This window comes from Balaenoptera borealis (genome assembly GCF_965194805.1).
Source record: "Balaenoptera borealis genome assembly, chromosome: 9".
NCBI lineage: Eukaryota > Metazoa > Chordata > Mammalia > Artiodactyla > Balaenopteridae > Balaenoptera > Balaenoptera borealis.
Window position 1 is genome coordinate 3009684 of NC_138873.1, and position 20403 is coordinate 3030086.

General features: G+C 43.0%; 1 protein-coding gene across 3 annotated transcripts in view; it reads left to right on the forward strand.

Moving 5' to 3' along the window:
* The window catches only part of TBXT (T-box transcription factor T), a 118417-nt gene that overhangs the window by 79797 nt on the left and 18217 nt on the right, over positions 1-20403 (forward strand). For all 3 annotated transcript variants that reach the window (XM_082404623.1, XM_082404624.1, XM_082404625.1), the window contains 2 exons: positions 4979-5062; positions 7446-7555. In XM_082404623.1, the coding sequence (XP_082260749.1) occupies positions 7515-7555 (41 nt within the window). In that variant the 5' untranslated portion in view covers positions 4979-5062; positions 7446-7514. The remainder of the gene's footprint in view (positions 1-4978; positions 5063-7445; positions 7556-20403) is intronic.

The following is a 20403-nucleotide window of genomic DNA, read 5'->3' on the forward strand; positions in this document are numbered from 1 at the left end:
AAATAATTCAGTCTTTAACCTTTAATTGTGATATTGGCTGTGGGCTTTTTGTAGATACTCTGTATGAGGCTGAGGAAGTTCCTCTCTCTTCCCAGTTTGCTGAGAGATTTTATATCACTGGGTATAGAATTTGTTCAAATCCTTTGTATCAATTGATTTCTTAGCCTACTGATATGGTGGTTTATGTTGACTGATTTTTGAATGTTGAACCAGCTTTGCATATCTGGAAATTCTAATTTTCATGGTATATTAATTTTTTTTATACATTGCCAGATTGGATTTGCTAATATTTTGTTGAGAATTTTTGAGTCTATGTTCATGAGAGACATTGCTCTGTACATTTTTTTGGAGGGAGGATATCTTTCTCTGCTTTTGCTGTCAGGGTAATATTAACCTCATAAAATGAGTTGGCAAACATTCCTTCCTCATCTATTTTCTGGAAGAGATTGTAAAAAATTTTGTGTTAATTCTCACTTAAATGTTAGATAAAATTATCTTGTGAAACGATCTGGGTCTGGGGATTTGTAAATCCAATTTCTTTAACAGTTTTAAGACTTCTAAGGTTATCTTTCTCATCTTGGCTGAGTTTTGGTACTTTGTGGGTTTTGAGAAATGATTCATTTCTTCTACGTTGTCAAATTTATGAGTATAAATTTTACAGTATTTCCTTACTCTCAGTTTGATGGCTGAAGGATCTGTGATGATATTTCCTGTTTCATTCCTGATGTAGTGATTTATGTCTTTTTATTTTTGTCAGTATTGCTAGAGGTTTACAGATTTTACTGAGATTTCTCAGAGAGCTACCTTTTGTTTCATTGATTTTTTTCTATTGTTTTCCTATTTTCAATTTTATTGAGTTACACTATTATCTTTATTATTGCCTTCCTTCTGCTTGCTTTGGGTTTCTTTTGCTTTTCTTTTTCTAGTTTTCTGAGGTAAGAACTTAGAAAATCATTTTGAGATTTTTCCTTTCTATGTATGCATTTAGTGCTGTAAATTTCCCTCTTAGCTGCATCTCACAAATTTTGATATGTTGTGCTTTCATTTTCATTCAGTTCAATTTATTTTAAAATTTCCTTTTAGACTTCCTCTTGGACCCATGGATTATTTAGGAGTGCTGGCTACTCTCCATGTTTGAAGATTTTCCTTTTGTCTTTCTGTCATCAATTTCTAGCACGACTCCATCTGTCATTGATTTCTACTATGACTCCATTATGATCAGAGAACAAACTCTGTATGATTTCAGATTTTTTTTAATTTGCTAAATTAAAAAAAAATTATCCAGGATATGGTCTGTCTTGGTGAATGTTCCATGGGTGCTTAAAAGGAATGTGCGTTCTGCTGTTCTTGGGTGATGTTGTTTTATGACATTGCTCAGTTCTTCTGTATTCTTGCTGGTTTTCTGTTTAGAGGGTCTATCAATTGCTAACAGAGAGGTCATGAAGCCCCTAACTATAAATGTGGATTTCTCTTTTTCTTCTTTAAGTTCTTTCAGTGTTTTCTCAATGTTTTTGAAGTTCTGTCGTTTGGTGCATACATATTTAGGATTGCTATATCTTTTTGGTGAATTGATTCTTTACTCATTGTGCAATGTTTCTCTTTGTCCCTAGTGATTTCCTTTGCTCTGAAGTCTACTTAATCTGATATAATATAGCCATTCCTTTTTTGATTTTGCATTATATATCTTTTTTCATCCTTTTACTTTCAAACTACTTTTGTACTTAAATTTGAAGTGAGTTTTGTGAAGACAGTGTATATTTGGGTTGTGTGTTTCTATCCATTCTGCCACCCTCTGTTGTCTAATTGGTGTATTTAGACCCTTTACATTTAGAGCAATTATTGAAACGTAGGGCTTATGTCTGGCATTTCAATTTTTGTTTTGTTTCTTCTGTTTCTCATTCCTCTGTTTCTCTTTTCTTGCTTTATTGTGGATTACCTCAGCATATTTTAGAATAGCATTTTTATTTATTTATAATGTTTTTGATCATATCATTTTATATAGTTTCCTTAGTGGTTGTTCTAGATATTACAACATATATAAGTAACTCATCATAGCCTCCTTATATCAACATCTTACCACTTTGAGTGAAGTATTGAATGTTTACTCCCATTTGGGTACCTTTAACCCTTTTCTACTTTTTAGATAAAATTGTCTTAAGTATTTCCTCTATACACATGGAGCACTACATCAGATAGTGTTAAGTGTTATAATGTTTGCCTCAACCATCAAATCTAATTTAAGAATCTCATGAGAAGGATAGTCTATTATTTTTACCTCTATTTTTACCCAGTGAATTAAACTGCTAGAGCTGCCATAGCAAAATTCCACAGATGGGGTGGCTTAAACCACAGAAGTTTATCTCTCACAGTTCTGGAGGCTGGAAGTCCAAGATCAAAGTGCCAGCATGGTTGGGTTCCTGGTGAGAGATCTCTTCCTGGCTTACAAAGGGCTTCCCTCTCCCTGGATCCTCACATGGTCCTTCCTTTGTGTGAGAGCACCCCTGGTATCTCTTCCTCCTCCCAAAAGAGCACTGGTCCTATTGGGTTAGGACCCCACCCTTATGTAACCTTACTTACTATTTTAAAGGCTCTATCTCCAAATATATTACATTGAGGGTTAAGGCTTCAACATAAGACTTGGGGGGAACATAATTCAGTCCATAACACTCAACCATTTCTTTTCCTTTCTGGAAAAAAATATTGAACATCTCAAGAATTTGTGTATCATCTTGTGCAGGGGCCATGCTAATCTCCTCTGCATTGTTTCAGTTTTAGTATATGTATTGCCAAAGTGATCCTTCCAATAGTTTTTTGAATACTTAAATAATTCTTGTTGATTGAGTTTGTTTCTCACCACAGAATCTGTTTCTCACATAGATTTTTTTATCTTTATAATATATTGAATAGATTCATTTTCAGAAGCAAGTTAACATCCGCTTGTCTATGTTGACTAAATCTCTACATGTCCTTAAAACATTATAACTTTACCAGTGTATTGGAGCAATTGGTGAAATTTAGCATGTAAATTAGATAACAGCTTTATAGCAATATTCAGTTCTTAAATTTGGTCATTTTACTGAGGTTATATAAGAGAATGACATTTTTATTGGGAAATATATGATGAAATATTTAGGAGTAAACGGTCATTATGTCTGTAACTTTCTCTTAAATGGTGAACTAATAATAATAATAGTATAATTATATGTATATGTACATACATATATACATATAAAAACATATGTAAAGAGAGAAAGGGAGGCATAAAACATGCATTTTATGTGACACAGTGTGAAGTATGTTTACAATTGATACGTCTAGCTGAAGGACTTATGGGAGTTCATTGTACGATTCTTGTAACCTTGTATAAGTTTGAAATTTTTTCAAAATAAACAGTTAGAAAAACCTTAGAGTTAAAAAGATAATTCCCTCTCAACTTTACCTGGGGATATCATAGATTCCAAGATAAAAATAGCCTTAGTTCTATTTTCTTCAGTATATTAGCATTACTAGTAAAGATAGAATGAAAACAAAACTACAGTGCTAACTGCAAGTATAATCAATCGTCAGTATGTGTTTCCAAGTACAGAAAACAGTTCAACAGAATTTGGCATTTTTGATTCCCTTGGACGGTCCAGTGATATTGTTTAAGATGTGCAGAACTTGTGGGAAAGCATCCTCTTCATAAGCCAGTTGACAAGCTTGTTATGAATTAGAAATCATTTGAGACAGAAACCGTAGGCAAGTAAGCTCTCTGCGGCTGAAGATTGGAAGAAATCCAGCTAAGCTCTTATACAGATATGGCAGCGGATTGGATGGTACTCTGATTAAAGTGGGTAAGCCCATGAAACACTTGTAAACAAGAGCAAGTTTCTGGGAATGGAGGTGACTGAGTTGACCCCTTCAGTGCAGGCAAAATTTCAAAATGAGTTGAGAAAATGAATACAGGTCATAAAGGGAAAGCACGTTAAGTGACGTAAGATCTAGATTGCAATATCTAGACATATTTGAGAATGTTTATAAACGCTGAGATACAAAAAATTCTAGACTAAAACAAGGAAATAAAATATTTGAAAACCTTTACATTTGTTTTGCTTGGAGGACTGGAAAGATAGGCCTGCTGGGGTGGGAGAGACTAGATGCGTTCTGGCAAATACACTGATCCCAAGGTTAGACAGAGCATGCATTTGGCTCCAGGACTTTGGGCCAGTTTGAGAAGGAAGGGACTGAGCAAGACTGGACAGGCTGACCTGGTCCTGAGTCCCAGGTACAGTGGGTTAGCACAAGAGGACCAAAACTAACCAGAGTTTCACTGAGCATCTCGTGTACTATGAAGTTTTCTTCATCTGGGTACCTTGTACCCCAGAGCAATACCAGGATACTCTTAGTGAGGAAGAAAATGGGTGACAGGTGTTGGGTGGGCAGCCAGCAGTGAGGCCACCAAGCGAGAGTCCTGGCCACCCGCTGGGCCTGGCAGTGACTCCACACTGACACCAGGCAGGTGGCCGTGAAGCGCCTGTACCTGGTGCTCAGAATGCTTGTAGAACCAGCAATGAGAGGAACCAAAACAAATAAGCAGGAAACCGTCAGTACGTTATAGATCTGATACATTGCATTCATACTTAACCAGAGAACAAGAGACCAAACACAGCCGCTGTCATTCTGCGTAAGACGCAGTGCCATCATAATTCAGAAAGATAGGTTCCGGCACCATCAAACCAGAGAGAAGATGCACACATCTTAAAACTGGGGATGAGAAGTTATTACTGAAATTTGGGTCTTGGCCACACTGGGCTGCATTTGGAATCTTAGCCTTAAATCACAGGGGACCTTGCCCCTTGGCCTGGTACAAAACAGTAAGGCAAGTTTCCCACTTTGTAAATTGTGGTGGAAATTGGAGGGACACAGCTCGGCTGACAGCGTTAATAAACTGTGGCATTGAAGGATATTTGTAAAAAGATATCGCACATTTCCCTCTAAGGGCCTTCTTTCTCGGCTTACGGAGTGGAGGGAAAAGTGTGAACAGCGAGAAACTGCAGACAAGTGACCCCGAGGCACAGAGAAGGTGAGTTGTGTGCGTGTGTGTCCTTCACTCTCTGCTGGACCCCTCCACACTTCCCCCCCCCCCCCCCCCCCCCCCCCCCCGTCCGCCTCCTTCCACACTGGGCCCCATGTGGATTCAGCTGGTTCAGCCTGAGAGAAGGCCTGAGGTGGTAGTGGAGAAGAAGAAAAGAAAGGTCACAGACAAATGCTTTTCTTTATCATGAGAATACCCACAAAGCCTGGCTGAGGGCTGAGCAAAGTTCCCGTCCTATAGGTGTTCCTAGGGGGCTATCTTTACTGATCTGGAGCCTCAGCCTCGAAGCCAGATATATTGGCTCAGTTTCCCAAAAGCATGTCGAGGTCACGTTAGGATAACCTGAACCATATTTGAGCTTCTTAGGGTGCATGTGAATTCTTGAAACTTGTGGAATTTAATGAACAAACTTTCTTCCAAAGGCTTACTGTCACGGATTATGAAAGCTAGCATTGGACTCTGTTTAATTCATTTACAGGCTATAGGTTAAGGGTGTAGGCTCCAGAATTCCCCCAAACTCAGAAAAGGGTCAAAGACCCACACCTATAATACATACTTTTATATGCACAGATGTGCAAACGTACAAGCACACAGCTGCATCTCTTGTCTGTCAAATGAGGGAGTTTGAGAAGATGATCTTCTTAGAGACTCATTCAGACTGTACAATGCCATGAATATACATGTCTAGAAATCTAGGGACCAGATACCACCACCCCAGTGGGACAAGTAAACTGGAAACACACACACACACTTACTAATGCCTTTCATGTGTAAAACAAATCTTGTCCTATCGCTAGTATAGTCTAGCTTTAAATCTGATTCTTTAAGCAAAGACTATAATGGTAGGTCGTATGCACATGCTCTGGGGCTGTCTGAAAGATGGACCCGTCTCTTTCCTTATTTCCGGTTTCTCTTCCTGAGTCATCCTCGGCTGGACGAGTGTCCCCCAAATGTGCTGGATCAAAGTGGTCACCGGGGGCCCCTGGTAGAACGTGCAGTTCTAGGTCTTTGCCTGAAGACTCTGATTTAGTTGGTCTGTGTTGGGACCCAGGAATCTGTATTGTTTTCAAGCTTCTCAGTGAATTCCTGTGACGATTAGACAAACTTGAGAAATCCTGAATCAACGCACCTGGCTGTGACCACTGGTGCTGATTCGATCCGGCAGACATGAAATTAAAGGATGTTTCATGGTCACAGAGCTCCTTCCTTGGAGCACTGAATGAGAATGAGTTCCGAGTTATCCATAAAGTTTCCTCACCAAGATCTTAGGGTTTGAAAATGCAACACTCTGCCATTGATTTCTTAGTCCTTCCGTTCTTCTGCCTTCCTGGTCCTACTTGTTTCTCGGTTTACTTTCATCTGTTTGGAATTTTCTCTAACCTGAAATTCTATCACATGGGATTACTTTAGCTTTCCAGCTATTTCTATGTTTTTGGTTTTTTTAAAATTTCTCCTCATCTTCTACACTTACAGTGATGTAATTTACATCATTATTTTTGGATTTTTAAAATATTGTCTCAAATACTGCACTTGATACCACCCTTAATTACGCTATGCTAAATAATATCTTTTTGTTTATACCAATCTTAGCCTGGGGATCTAGCTGTCTGTCAGATGTTTCTGCTGTCCAATGGCATCAGTGTTATCTTGTCAACTAATTTATACTGGAAGGCCAAGGCAGAGAAGTCTATGTATTCATGGCATACCAAGAATATTTTGACATGCATCCAAAAGCATTAGAAATGTAAAGTACGGAGAATAACTGCTGGGTTTACTCATCATAAGAAACAATGTTACCGAGTCCAAGCCGCACCGCTCTGCACGACAGGCCAATAAATCGAGAGACGAGTTGTTGGGACAAGGAATAGCGGCTTTATTCAGGAAGCCAGCAGATGGAGAAGGTGGTGGACTCGTGTCCCAAAGAACCATCTTGCCTGAGTTAGAATTCAGGCTTCTTTTATACTGAGAGGGGAGGGAGTAAAGTCAAACATTTCCTGGTTCTGGCCCACCTCAGGAGGGAATGTGTTAATTTCTTCCTTCCTGCAGTCATTCACAGAAGGGCCTGGTCATAATGTTTCCTGTGAGCTAAACAAGGTATTTTAGCTTAATGCTCATGACCTGCAAGGCAGGGTTCCCAAAGATGGGCCATTGTGTATAATTTAAGCTTACTGGCAACATCCCTTTAGTGATAACTTGTAATAGAAGACAAAGGTCCTTCCCTGTCACAACAATGCAGTCCACACTGTGTGTAATACATGAATCTGCGCATCAGAAATATAAAGAGGGATAAGTGCCCATTTTGATAGTCTTAAAGTCTAGCCTTGGAGGTAAGACATGAACATAAAAAATAAAAATAAAACATCTCTTTCAGAACAAGACTATCTGTAAATCAGATGAGAAGGATTCTCGAAGTAAAAGATATCTTGGTCACTTACATCAGATGTATTCTACTTCCCTTGCTAACATGGAGTTCTCCAGGAAGTAAGTCCCTTTCTAACACATGCATGAATGCCTATTCTGAATACCTTTTGCACAGTCATATTCGTGGTGTTTTCACAGGTATATGAAAGAACTGTCACTCCACAATATGGTTTCAGAACTGTTTCCCAGTAAAAGAAGCGTCATAAATAATCCATAAGAAAGTAACCAGCATAGTGTAAATCTGAAAAGTAAACAAAAGTAACCCCTGTCCTTTGAGGTCGCCGGGGCTGTAGCGGGGGAGGGTAGAGAGGAGAGAAAGGGATGGCTATCTTGGAGGATCATGTAACAGTCCCCTTGGGACTGCAAATTGTTAAAGCCTCTTAACTCATACAGATCTAAAATCAGCGTTGCTCCCACCGAACACGCAAGATTCCAGCAGAATAGAGCTGAGTCCAGCCAATGCACCAGGGGCTCGAGGGTGTAGCCCTCGGCGAGCAAGGCGCCCCAGCTGGGCACGGGGTGGGTGCAAAGCGTACATGTGCACGACTGCGTGATTGGTGGGTAAGGTGAACACAAAAGCAAACACTGAAAAGACACATACTGTGATAATGGCAGCGAGGCGTAGAGACTGAGGAGAGAAGTTTTCAAAACCTCTGTGTCATCGCCCCCGATGCCTCGCCTGCCGGAGCCCCGAGTCCCACAGCGCAGGCGCCCACACGTGGCGCGGCGTCTGGTGTCGCAGGAGGGGCTGTGACGTGGAAGGGCACTCGGGCTGGAGTGCTAGCCGACCTGGTCAGGGCCGAGCTAGCGTGGGGCTGCCGGCAGTCTGCCCCGGGTCCCCATGCGTGTGTGTGCACACTTCCTCACCTGAGTGGGGAGGTAGGCGCTGGTCCCCCTCTGCCCTAAGACCTCACTCCTGAGGACGCAGCGTGCAAGGGGCACAAAGGGCACAGCCTGGTCACGCCCCGAGCGAGCTGCAGGAGTGGAACTGGGGTCATCGGCCCGAAGCCCTGCTCTCTCCAGCTACCCCCGCAAGCAAGCAGAGCACTGGGATGCCTGGTGGGAGGGCCTGGGGGGATGCGGCTGTAGGCAGCTGAGGAGACACTTGCTTTTCTCCTTAAAGCCAGTGGGAGCAAGGCCACCTCAGAATCAGGATGAATTAGGATGATGGCAGCCAACGCTCAAACTGCCGCCTTTTCCAGCAAAGAATTCCAGAGCTGCACCAGAGGTGTTCACCTCTTCCTGGATGTGCAACAGGGAGAAGGGGCGTTTCCGCAGAGACCCCGTTCCTTGGGTCAGAGCTTTGCTCAAACTGAAGGTCCTCTTCGCTTCCCCAGAAGCTGCACCCTAAGCAGGCTGCAGCCCGAGACCACCTCCGGGAGGTTTCCCATGAAGCAATTTCACAGACGTCCAGCTGGAAGGATCCTGCGGATTCTTGGGCAATGGAGTGACTTTCTGGTCATTTGCAGAGAAAAGTGTCTCCCTCTTTTAGTGGCCAATTCAGGCCCCCGCTATTAGCATTTGAATCAGGCAGCCGTGCTGTTTTGATTGAAAAGAGAAACCCAGCCTTTGTTGTTGCAATTTAGGGGCGTAAGTAATTTTCTACCCTCCTTTAATCAGGGCAAATAGTTGGGGAAATGGCAATCTATGGGAAAAGTGTGGTCTGGCCTCGGAAATGCAAACGCAGCTCCTGCCCCTCCCGCAAGTGAGAGCTCAGCCCAGGGAGATCAGAGCCTCCCTTGGCCGGCTGTCCTGTCCATCAGAATTTGGCTGAATGTCTTCAGAATATTCTCTTTGTTTGGATAAAGCCAACTCCAATAATTACAGAGACACAGCAAGACATGATTGAATCATGGATGGTCAAGGTCTCCTCTTCAGTCCCCTGATCCATTTCCTGCACACAAGGAGGGAAGCGGGGAGCTCCACGGTGGGTACCAAGGGGACACCGACACTCTCTTAGAAGCCAAGGCCCCAGTTCCTGGGAGCACTTTGTAATATTTAATCTGTGCACTTAGGAGACACCCTGTTCACTTTTCTAACGACTAAAAACTGCAAAATTTCAAATTTAAAAAGATGCAAGACCAAGTTTTCAAAAACCTTCATATGCCTCATTGTTCCTTTATTTTGCTCACATTTCCCCATATTGTGTACATGGAAATGTGAAGATTTCAGATTCTTAGAAGCGCAGATGACTAAGGACAACCCATCTGGGGAAAAAAAGGTCTTTGCAAAGTTGATGAGTTTGCAGTCAAACTCAGAGCCAAGGTTAGCAGGATTGCTTACTTCTGCACCCAGATACTGCAGCAAAGGCCACCACCCTGCTGGAAGCTCCTGGCAGCACTTCGGGGCCTGCAGCTCCTGGGCTGCAAGGATGAGAGGCTTGACCATATCCCCACTGAACATCCAGCAAAGGTGCCTGTAAAACACCAGAGGTCGTGTGAGTCTGAGGCCCCAGCCCAAGGGAGGGGCCCAGGACCCCTGGCCTTGGCTCCAGCTGGGGGGAACCAACACAGCAGCGATTCCGAAGCTGCCCGGCTCTGCTCTGCATGTTCAGGGATGCAGGAAGATGCTTCACCCCTCCTCCACCCAAGACCCGGCTCAGCAACTAGGAGAAACTGCTCCCGGCACCACAGTGGGCCTTCAGAGGGCATCCGTGCAAACCAAAGCACGTTTTGTCGACTTTTCTAGCTAAAACATTTGCTAGCTTCCTTTACTGCTCCGCTTGCCTTTGGATGACAGGCGAAGTCCCTCCTCTGAGACTGGGTTGACCCATTGCCTTTATCTCCTCTTCTTGCCCACAGATCCATCACCCCTTCCAGGAAGCCTTCCAGGATGCATTCCCTTCACTCATTAGCTCCTCCTAAGCTGGGGCTGAAATTGCCCTTCTTCCACCTACATTCTTTAGCTGTTAGAGCTCTGTAAGAGCCTCAAAGGCAGGTACCGCGTCTTCTAATTATTGTGTGTCCTCCCATAAGCCTGAGTACTTTCCCAAGGAAAGCAATTTGTCAAACAGCTGTTCCCCAGGAGGGATAAAAGGCTGTGTTTGTTTCTGCCTTGGTGTTTGCTGTATCGTGTGTACAGAGACAGACGGCAGGCAGGGTGTTCAGGCATCTGTCTCATCCCAGTGTGAGGGGCACCCGTGCCGAGGGAGCCCCACTTGCCCCCCGCTGCTGGCGCCCCCAAGCCTTGCTGTGCGCCCACCCCGCCAGAGCTCGCCCGCGGGGCAGGCGGTCGCCCTGTACTTTGCTTCCGCTGTTCCGGCCTCACCAGGAGAAGCAACGCAGAAAGGGAGAATGAAGCCCCGGGGCCTAGCCTAGGACCGCCATTGGGAGCTGTGACACTGGGCACTTCCCTCACCAGCTCTAGAGTCTGTGTCCTCACAAATCAAACGGTGATGACAACCATTACACCGTGTTCTCTAGAGCCGCTGTGAGCACCAGGTGAGAGCGCATGGGGCCTGCAGCTGCCACTGCGGAGGGACATGTCCTTGTCACCGTCCCTGTGGGGTCCGAAACTGTGGCCCCAAGGGTAACCCTTGGGTCCCGGCCTCCCGAAGGGACTTCCGCGTGAGACCGCGGCCTCCTGGCCTCTGTCCCCATCTTCCCAGGCCGCCCAGGATGCAGGCAAGGGAGGGAAGGCACAGCCTGGTGACAAATATTGCATCTGTTATTAGCATTGAGAGGGAGGTGGCAGCTAGTGAGGCTGATGGTGTTACAGGCACCGGGCAAGCCTCTCCTGCACGTGTGTCCCTTTGTCCCTCTCTGAGTCACTGGTGTCGCAGACCAGAAAGCAGGCTCAGGGGCTCGTGAGTGCTGTCGTGTCCACAGCAGTGAGCAGCCCTCCCGGGCGGGGGGACGGGCGGGGGGACTGAATCCTCAGCCCCTTCCAGGAGGCACCCCTCCAACCATGCGCCCTCCTTCAGCCCCAGACTTCCCGGGTTTAGGCCCAGTTTGTGCCAGGTGTTACTACTGATGTTCTAGAGGAATAAAAGGAAAATGCAGTTTCTTGGGCTCTAATAATGGGTGGATTCAATATGCTTCACACAGAATCCATATAACTCGCCCACACGTGACTGCACACTGCATGGGGTCGGGAAATGCTTTCTTCCCCCCGTCGTGTGCTGTTGCTTCTTTCAGGATGAGTATGAGCCAGCGGCTTCCAGCGAGGAAAAATATTGAGGCATCCTAATAACAGCACTGTGTGTTCAAGGCGTGCCGAGCCTGACAGCTTGCTTCTGTGTTTGCTTTTCTCTGTTTGGTGCTACCCTGAGCAGACTGCTGGAGAGGAGCGGCCAGTTTGCAGATGTGGACCCAGAGGGCAGAGCTGGCGGGGTGGTCAGCGTTGTCTTGGTCTGGAAGCTGCACAGTGAGGCTTTGTCTTAGATCTGGGGTCGGGGGCGTGGGAAGGGGCGGCCACAGCACAGTACCCTCCCGGCTGCGTGTCAGCAGACTGTGCGGTGAAAGTCCTGACACATCCAGGAGGGCTGCCTGGAAGCAGCGGCCACCACTTACAACTAAGGGTGAAAGCACATCCATGTGTACTGAACTGTGTTTTCATTCTGGGTCTTGATGTGGTGACCAGAGGACAGAGACATTAGTTTTGGTCTTAGAGACATAAAAATCTAATCTTGAGTCTAATTTACAAACAAAATGAAACCAAATCAGTGCCCGCCTTTCTGTGGTCTGATTTTCCTACCACTTTTCTCCATGGACTTGCACGGCCCAGCAAATCTGCCCCTTGGTAGGCGATCACAGACGAGATGAACCCTGACGTGAATGGTATTTCTTAGCAATAAGGTACTATCTTCTAAAATATCAAATAGCATATAATGAAAATTTGAAATATGAATAAATAAATACACATTTTAGTGATCGTTGTTAGTCCAACTTTACCAAATTCTGTTTTAAAAATTATTTCTCACATTTTGAATGTAATGAAAACAATAACCACAGAAATCATGTTTGCTTCCGAAAGCTGGGTCCCGTGTTCCCCAGGGCACACAGGCAGCGTGGGGTGCGGCCCCCAGGGAGGTGGCCAGAGGGCTCCCGTCCGGCTGGTCACCAGCCCAAAGCACGGCCTCCCCTCAGCTTCCTGGCCTTCCCACAGCCCAGCCAGTGGGAAAAAAGATTCCAATCAGAAAACAAGAAGACACCAAGCGGCCCTGGGTGGCACGTGAGTAGTCTAGAAAAACACCAGAAATGAGAAATATTTGAAAAAAACAAAAAACAGAACCAAAAAACCCTGCTGTTTTTGAGAAGAATTTGGCAGTGAGAGGGGAAGGGAATTGAGAGATTCTGGTTTGATGTGGCTCCTCCTTTATGTTATTTTATTTTTATTTTTAATTTTGGCTGTGCCACTCGGCATGCAGGATCTTAGTTCCCCCCCAGCGATCAAGCCCGGGCCCACAGCAGTGAAAGCTTGGAGTCCTAACCACTGGACCGCCAGGGACGTCCCTGTGTGGCTCCTCCTTTCGATCTCAACCCAAGTATCACTTCCTCCAGGAACCCTTCTGGGATGCCATAGGGCAGCAGGGCACACACACTGCCCTCCATGGCCCGCACCCTTCCCATCTGGTGTTTTCCTCCTCTCATCACCGTGGAGTGAGGGATGCTGGCTTGTCCATCTACTCCCCTCCTTTCTCCCTCCCCCACCCCACCCCATGTTGGCAACCCAGCGAGGCGGCAAGGGCTGTCTTGGTCCCTGCAGGGTCTCCTGCTTCTGGAACAGTAACTGGCCCACAGAGGAAATCAATTAATTTTTCCTAACTGAATGAGTAAATGAGCTCCTTCTGGCTCAGTTTTCCACCTATAAAATCTGTGTAATGCCCACACCCCCACTTCTCGCTCGGAGGCAGGCTGGCGCCGCAGGCCGGCAGGACACGCCTGGTTCAGCTCCTGCCTGACCCTTTCTACCCATGTGACCTTAGTGAGGCCCGGCCTTGGTGTCCTGGTTTCGTGCGGTGGGTACAAGGATACCTACTCCAGGGTTGCTGTGAGGATGAACTCAGCAATGTAGTTAAGGTGCTTACATAACGTCCGGCTCACGGTACAAGCTCTTTGACTGTCCAGTACTTTGTATAAGATGGGTTGCATCCATTCAGGTGGTGGTGGTGGTGTTTCTAGTGTACGATGGAGCACGTCCTCCATGCCAGGTACAACCTTCCCCAACAGCCTCATAAATAACCGGAAGGGGAGGCTTGGGCTGCCCGCTGGGGCCCCGTGGGTGAGCCAGCCTCCGACTAGAAGAAGCCCAATTGCAGCCTGGTCGCTGACGGTGGCCGATTACATCTGTGAGTTCAGATCGACGTTAGTCCAGTTTGACGTGGCAGGCATGGGAAAGCCTTCAAGACAAGACCCTGGGATTCAGTCTCTTACTACTTTGCTCTCTGGTCAACTCCGCTTGTCTTTTGGGGGTCCTTATCAGACGGAGTGAAATGAACAGAGTTCATGTTTTTTTTTTTTTTTTAATAAATTTATTTATCTTATTATTTTTGACTGTGTTGGGTCTTCGTTTCTGTGCGAGGGCTTTCTCTAGTTGCGGCGAGCGGGGGCCACTCTTCATCGCGGTGCGCGGGCCTCTCACTGTCGTGGCCTCTCCTGTTGCGGAGCACAGGCTCCAGACGCGCAGGCTCAGTAATTGTGGCTCACGGGCCCAGTCGCTCCGCGGCATGTGGGATCCTCCCAAACCAGGGCTCGAACCCGTGTCCCCCGCACCAGCAGGCAGACTCTCAACCACTGCACCACCAGGGAAGCCCAGAGTTCATGTTTTAATTAAGGCACCTTGCACTGTAAAGAGCCCCCATCAGTCAGAGGCCGAGGCCTTGCAGAGAGGTCGGGAAAGCCAGGATTCTGGGGGCGCCTGAGAAAGCCGGCCCGCTGCTGGTGAGGAGTCGGAAGTTCCCCTCCAGTGCAGACCGAGCCTGCCTCTGCCCTCCGAAAATGTCACAGATGCCTGGCTTCTGGGCACGCAGGTGCAGACCCATCCCTGAAGACGGGACAGGGTCATCTGATACCAATTGTCCTCTAGGCTCTGTCTGCTGGGGAAGCCTTCAAATTCTGTCCATTTATAGGGGTTTTACAGATATTAACTTCAAGTCAACACATAAACAGCAGATTTGGATTCATCAGTCATTAGTTTCTTTGGATGTTCATGCAAGTTGCGGTAGAGATGATTTTTTTTCCTACACACACAGACACACAGACACACAGACACATACACACCCTTATTAGTAACCATTTGTTTTTATTTCTCTGATAATTGATTTTGGTGAAGATTGATTAATTTGTCTTGCTAGAAACAGATGTTCTTTTATTTATTTAGCCAGTACCTGTGGTTCTCAAATCATCTTCCCAAGCAGGATTGTTGAGTATGAAATGCTAATCCAAATTTTATATGCTTTTTCCCCAAGATTTTGAAGAACATTTCCATAATTTCCCCAGTGGTCAAAATTTCCAATTTGAGATATGAGAGCCTTGTGAATTTACATGATCAGGAAAGAAAGTAGGACTATTGGTAAGGGTGGATAGATACACAATGAGAAAATTTACAGGTAAAACAGTCTTGAGAGAACCACTGAATTGGTGAATCTATTGTCAGACTTAGAGTAGACCAGGGTGCTTAACATAAAACTCAGAAACTTTGGGGGTGTAAACCCCTTAAAATATGTTGTATATGATTATGTACATATGATTTTCTTGGAGACAGGATTCATAGTGTGTGTGTGTTTTAAATTAAGTTTCTAAGGAGGTCTGTGATCCAAAAAAAGTTAAATGTCATGAAGTTTTATCCAACGAAGTGGATAAAACCTTTTATTTGCAGAAAAAATTATACATTGGTATAGTAACCATTGTTAATATTGGTATTGCCACCATTTAAAGAGTTTATGTATAGAAAAAATGATGTAAATACAATTTCTCTTCCAGTTTTATTGAGAAATAATTGACATGTTTCACTGTATAGGTTTAAGGTGTACAGAATGCTGGTTTGATTTACATATATTGTGAAATGTTTACCACAATAGGTTTAGTTAACATTCATCATCTGATATAATTACAATAAAAAGAAAAGAAAAAAATTCTCTTGTTACGAGAACTCTTACGATTTACTCTCTTAACAATTTTCCTAAGTATCACTACAACTTTCTTATATACCACACACAGCAGTGTTAGCTATAGTCATCATGTTATACATTACATTCCTAGTACTTATTTATCTTATAACTGGGAGTTTGTAACTTTTGATCAATTTCTTCTAATTCTCCCTTTCCCGAAGTCTTGCCTCTGATTCCACATATAAGTGAGATCACACAGTATCTGTCTCTCTGTCGGACTTACTTCACTTAGCATCATGCCTTCGAGGTGCATCCATGTTAAGATTTTTTTCTACATTTTTTTCTAGGAGTTTCATGGTTTCAGATCTTACATGTAAGTCTTTAATCCATTTCAATTTGATTTTTGTGAGTGATGTAAGAGAGATATCAAGTTTTATTCTTTAAATGTGAATATCCAATTTTTCCCAGCACCATTTATTGAAGAGACTGTTTTTCCATTGAGTATTCTTGGCTTCGTTGTCAAATATTAGTTGTCCGTATATGCTTGGGTTTATTTCTGGATTCTTGGTTCTGTTCCATTGGTCTATTTATCTGTTTTTAATGTCAGTACCATACTGTTTTCATCACTATAGCTTTACAGTATAGCTTGAAACCAGCAAGTTTTATGCCTCCTTCTTTGTTCTTCTTTCTCAGAATTTCTTTGGCTATTTTGGGTCTTTTGTGTTTCCATATAAATTTTAGGAGTTTTTTTTCTACTTCTGCAAAAAATGCCATTGGAATCTTGATAGGGATTATGTTGAATCTATAGATGACCTTTGGTAATATTAACACTTTAACAATATTAATTCTTTCAGTCCATGAACATGGGATACCTTTGCATTTATTTGTGTCTTCTAAGTTTTCTTTCATTAACGTCTTATAGTTTGCAGAGTAGATATCTTTCATCTTCTTGGTTAAATTTATTCCTAAGTACTTAATTGTTTTTGATGTTATTGTAAATGGGATTGATTTCTTTTTCACAAGATTCATTGTTAGTAAATACAATCTTTAAGAGAAGGCTCTGTCTCTTTCCTTTAAGATTAACCTCCCAGAACACACGAGGGGTGAGCCTGCTTCTCTGGGGATGACCACAGTACCCAGGACCACAGTACCCTTGACCCGGGAACAAGCAATTCAGATACACCATGTTGTGGTTGGCTCCTGTCTTTTCTCTGCCCAGAGACTTAGAGGATGTAGTTCCCCAGGAGATCAAAGAACAAGTTAGAGAGGGATTAAAAGCAGGAGATGACAGAGGATGGGAGACTGTGGTTGGAGCAGGACACTGAGCTTAAGATTTGAGTCTGCGCAGCTCTGGTCAATGCCTGAAGGCAAGAGTGTGAGCTCCTGCCCTTGGCGGAGTGGGGGTGAAGGTCACTGAGATTTCAGGGATGCTGAATTAGATGGGTCAGCAGCCTGAAGAGATGGAAAACCCAGGATAATGGCAGGACGAAAGTGAAGGGACATGAATTTTTTCCCAATTCCTTGGTGAATAAGAGCAAATAGCCAAGAATTACAGTAGGGGTGGCCCATCTCCAAGGCACTTTGCCTTCAGAGTTTATACATGTAGTTTTTTCCCTTTTTTGATTCTAGGAGGCTAAGACAGCAAGTCAATATTGGACTAAGTATGCGGATTGAGAATGAGACTGTAGTATCCTACCTAGATGAAAAGGATGAAGAAATGTTGAAACTCCCAAAGAAATAATTAAATGGCAGATTTCTTTTTCTTTAATTCAAAGTTATGAAAAGCAATGATGGCACCATCAAGTAAATAATAATATATTTATTATAAATGTGACATTTTCATGGAGAAACCCAGAACTATGAATAAGAACAAGTAGAAATAAGAATCAGCAGAATTAGATTCACAAAAAAATCAAGATAATGGAAGTTATCAGATGTGGGAAGTATAATAAGTATGATTGATAAAGTTAAATAAATTTTTAAAAATTTATTTATTTTATTTATTTATTTATTTTTAGCTGTGTTGGGTCTTTGTTTCTGTGCGAGGGCTTTCTCTAGTTGCGGCGAGCGGGGGCCACTCTTCATCGCGGTGCGCGGGCCTCTCACTGTCGTGGCCTCTCCTGTTGCGGAGCAGAGGCTCCAGACGCGCAGGCTCACTAGTTGTGGCTCATGGGCCTAGTTGCTCCGCGGCATGTGGGATCTTCCCAGACCAGGGCTCGAACCCGTGTCCCCTGCATCGGCAGGCGGATTCTCAACCACTGCGCCACCAGGGAAGCCCTAAATAAATTTTACAAACAAATTTTAAATTATGAGTAAAGAGTAGGAGACTATGAAAATGAATCAGTTTGTTTGAAAAAGGAAGAAATAGAATTTTTAAAGTGGAAAAAATAATAAATAAAATTATTTAACAAGTGGGTTAAATAGTAGATTAGACAAATATATGAAGGTAGAATTAGTGAATTATGTACATCAACAGAAATTATCCAAAATACAGCACAGAGAAACAAAGTGGTGGTAGAACATAGAGAGGTTAAGGGACATACAGGCCAGAGTAAGAAAGTCTAACATACGTTTCATCACAGTTCCGGTGGAAGTAATCAAGAGGATGGGGAAGAAGCAATATCTGAAGAAAAAATTCTAAAATTCCAGAATTGACGAAAGACACCAATCCTCAGATTTAAGGATTCCAAAGAACCACAAGAGCAATAGGTAAAAAAACAACAACAAAAAAACACCAAATGTAAAGTGAAGTTCTTTAAAGAAGCCAGAGAGAAAGGACAGATCGCTCACAAAGAAATGACAATTAGAAATACAAACGACATCTCAATAGCAACAGTGGACAAATTATTTTAGTAAGAAGAAATAGAAAAATCCAAATAGTCCTACAATTATTAAATAAATTGAATCCATAATTTTTTTAAAAAAATTATTTATTTATTTATTATTTTTGGCTGTGTTGGGTCTTCGTTTCTGTGCGAGGGCTTTCTCTATTTGCGGCAAGCGGGGACCACTCTTCATCGCGGTGCGCGGGCCTCTCACTGTCGCGGCCTCTCTTGTTGCGGAGCACAGGCTCCAGACGCGCAGGCTCAATAGTTGTGGCTCATGGGTCCAGTTGCTCCGCGGCATGTGGGATCTTCCCAGACCAGGGCTCGAACCCGTGTCCCCTGCATTGGCAGGCAGATTCTCAACCACTGCGCCACCAGGGAAGCCCTGAATACGTAATTTGAAAACCCTCCCACAAAGAAAATAAGAAAATTCTAGGCCCATATGGTTTCACTAGTGAATTTCATCCAAATATTTAGAGGAAAAATAATGTCATCTTTTATAAGTAAACTCTCCAGAAAATGGAAAAAGAGGGCGCATCCTCCATTTCTTTTTGTGATACCTGCATAACCTAGAAGGAAAAAAACAGGCTAATCTCACTCAAGAATGTAGTTGCAAAAATTTTAAACAAAATATTACCAAATTGAGCCCAGTAATATATTGTTTATTTCAGTAATTTCTACTCATGATGAAGATGATAGCAAATTATAAATAAGAGGGAAATTCCTTAATCTGTTAGTATATTTTTTAAAAAATTGTAAATAAATAATGTACTTAATGGTGAAATGTTGAAACTGTTCCTTTTGAATTTGGGAACGATAGAAAGATGCCTATTTATTCCTATTTCTCTTCAAGCTTGGACTGGAAGTTTGACCAGTATAATAAGAAAGAAAAAAAAAGCCATAAAATTCATAAAAGATATAAAACTGTATTTTTTAATAGAAAAATACCAACAGAGAAAAGCAAGAAAGTAATTATTATAATTTTCCAGAAAATGTTTAACTTTAAAGGGTAGGTTGAGGCTTGTGATTGGGAAGCGAACCCTCTGGGGTGCTGGGAATGGGCTCTTTCTTGATCTGGGTGGGGATTACTAAGTGTTTGTGTTATATGAGATTCTGTAATGAGATAAAAGTGTTTACATAAATATTATTTAAAATGTGTGATTTTATAAAATAATTTTAAAATATTCCATTTACAATAGCAGTAAAAATTAATTATCTAAGGTTAAATTTGGGGGAAAAAATGTGTAAACCCTTTATGAAAAAAATTATAAAACATTACTGAGAGACATTTAAAAAGACCTAAATAAAAGGAGTGTCATGCTCATGGAGAGAAATACTGTATATTTCAAAGATGTCAGTTCTCCCCAATCTGATCTTTAGATTTAATGTGATTTCAGTAATTTTTCATGGAATTTGACAAGCTAATTCTTACGTTTATGTAGAAGAGCAGCCAGTTGTAACAGACAAGACACACTGGAAACTGAAAATAGTAAGGGCTGGGGCTTATCCTACATGTCAGGCCCTAACTTAAAGCTATAGAACAATTAAAATAGTGCTTCATTGGCACTAGCATAGATAAAACCATCCATCAATGAATTAGAATAGGGAGCCCAGAATCCGAGGGCCCAGAATCAGATGCAGAACAGAAACTAAGGCAGACTTATTGCCGATCTTTAGTGAAACAATGGATGATTTAATAGGCGGTGCTTAGGCAATTGATTTTCCACATTGAAAGGGGATCTCTCTCATCTTATGCACAGAAGTCAGTTCTGAGTAGTTTAAAGTTCTCAATGTAAAAAGGCAGAGCTATACAACTTTGCAAATATGAGAGACTATCTTGGGAGTTGGAATGGCTCTCTCAAACAAAGGCACAAAAACCATAGAGTGGAAAGGAAAAGTGTGATACCTTTGACCATATTAAAATTGAGAATTCCTGTTGGCAAAAGGATATCATCAAGGACATGAAAGACTAGCCATTAAGGGAGAGAATGTTTTACTATTTATAAAATCGACAAATGATTAGTATTAGCATT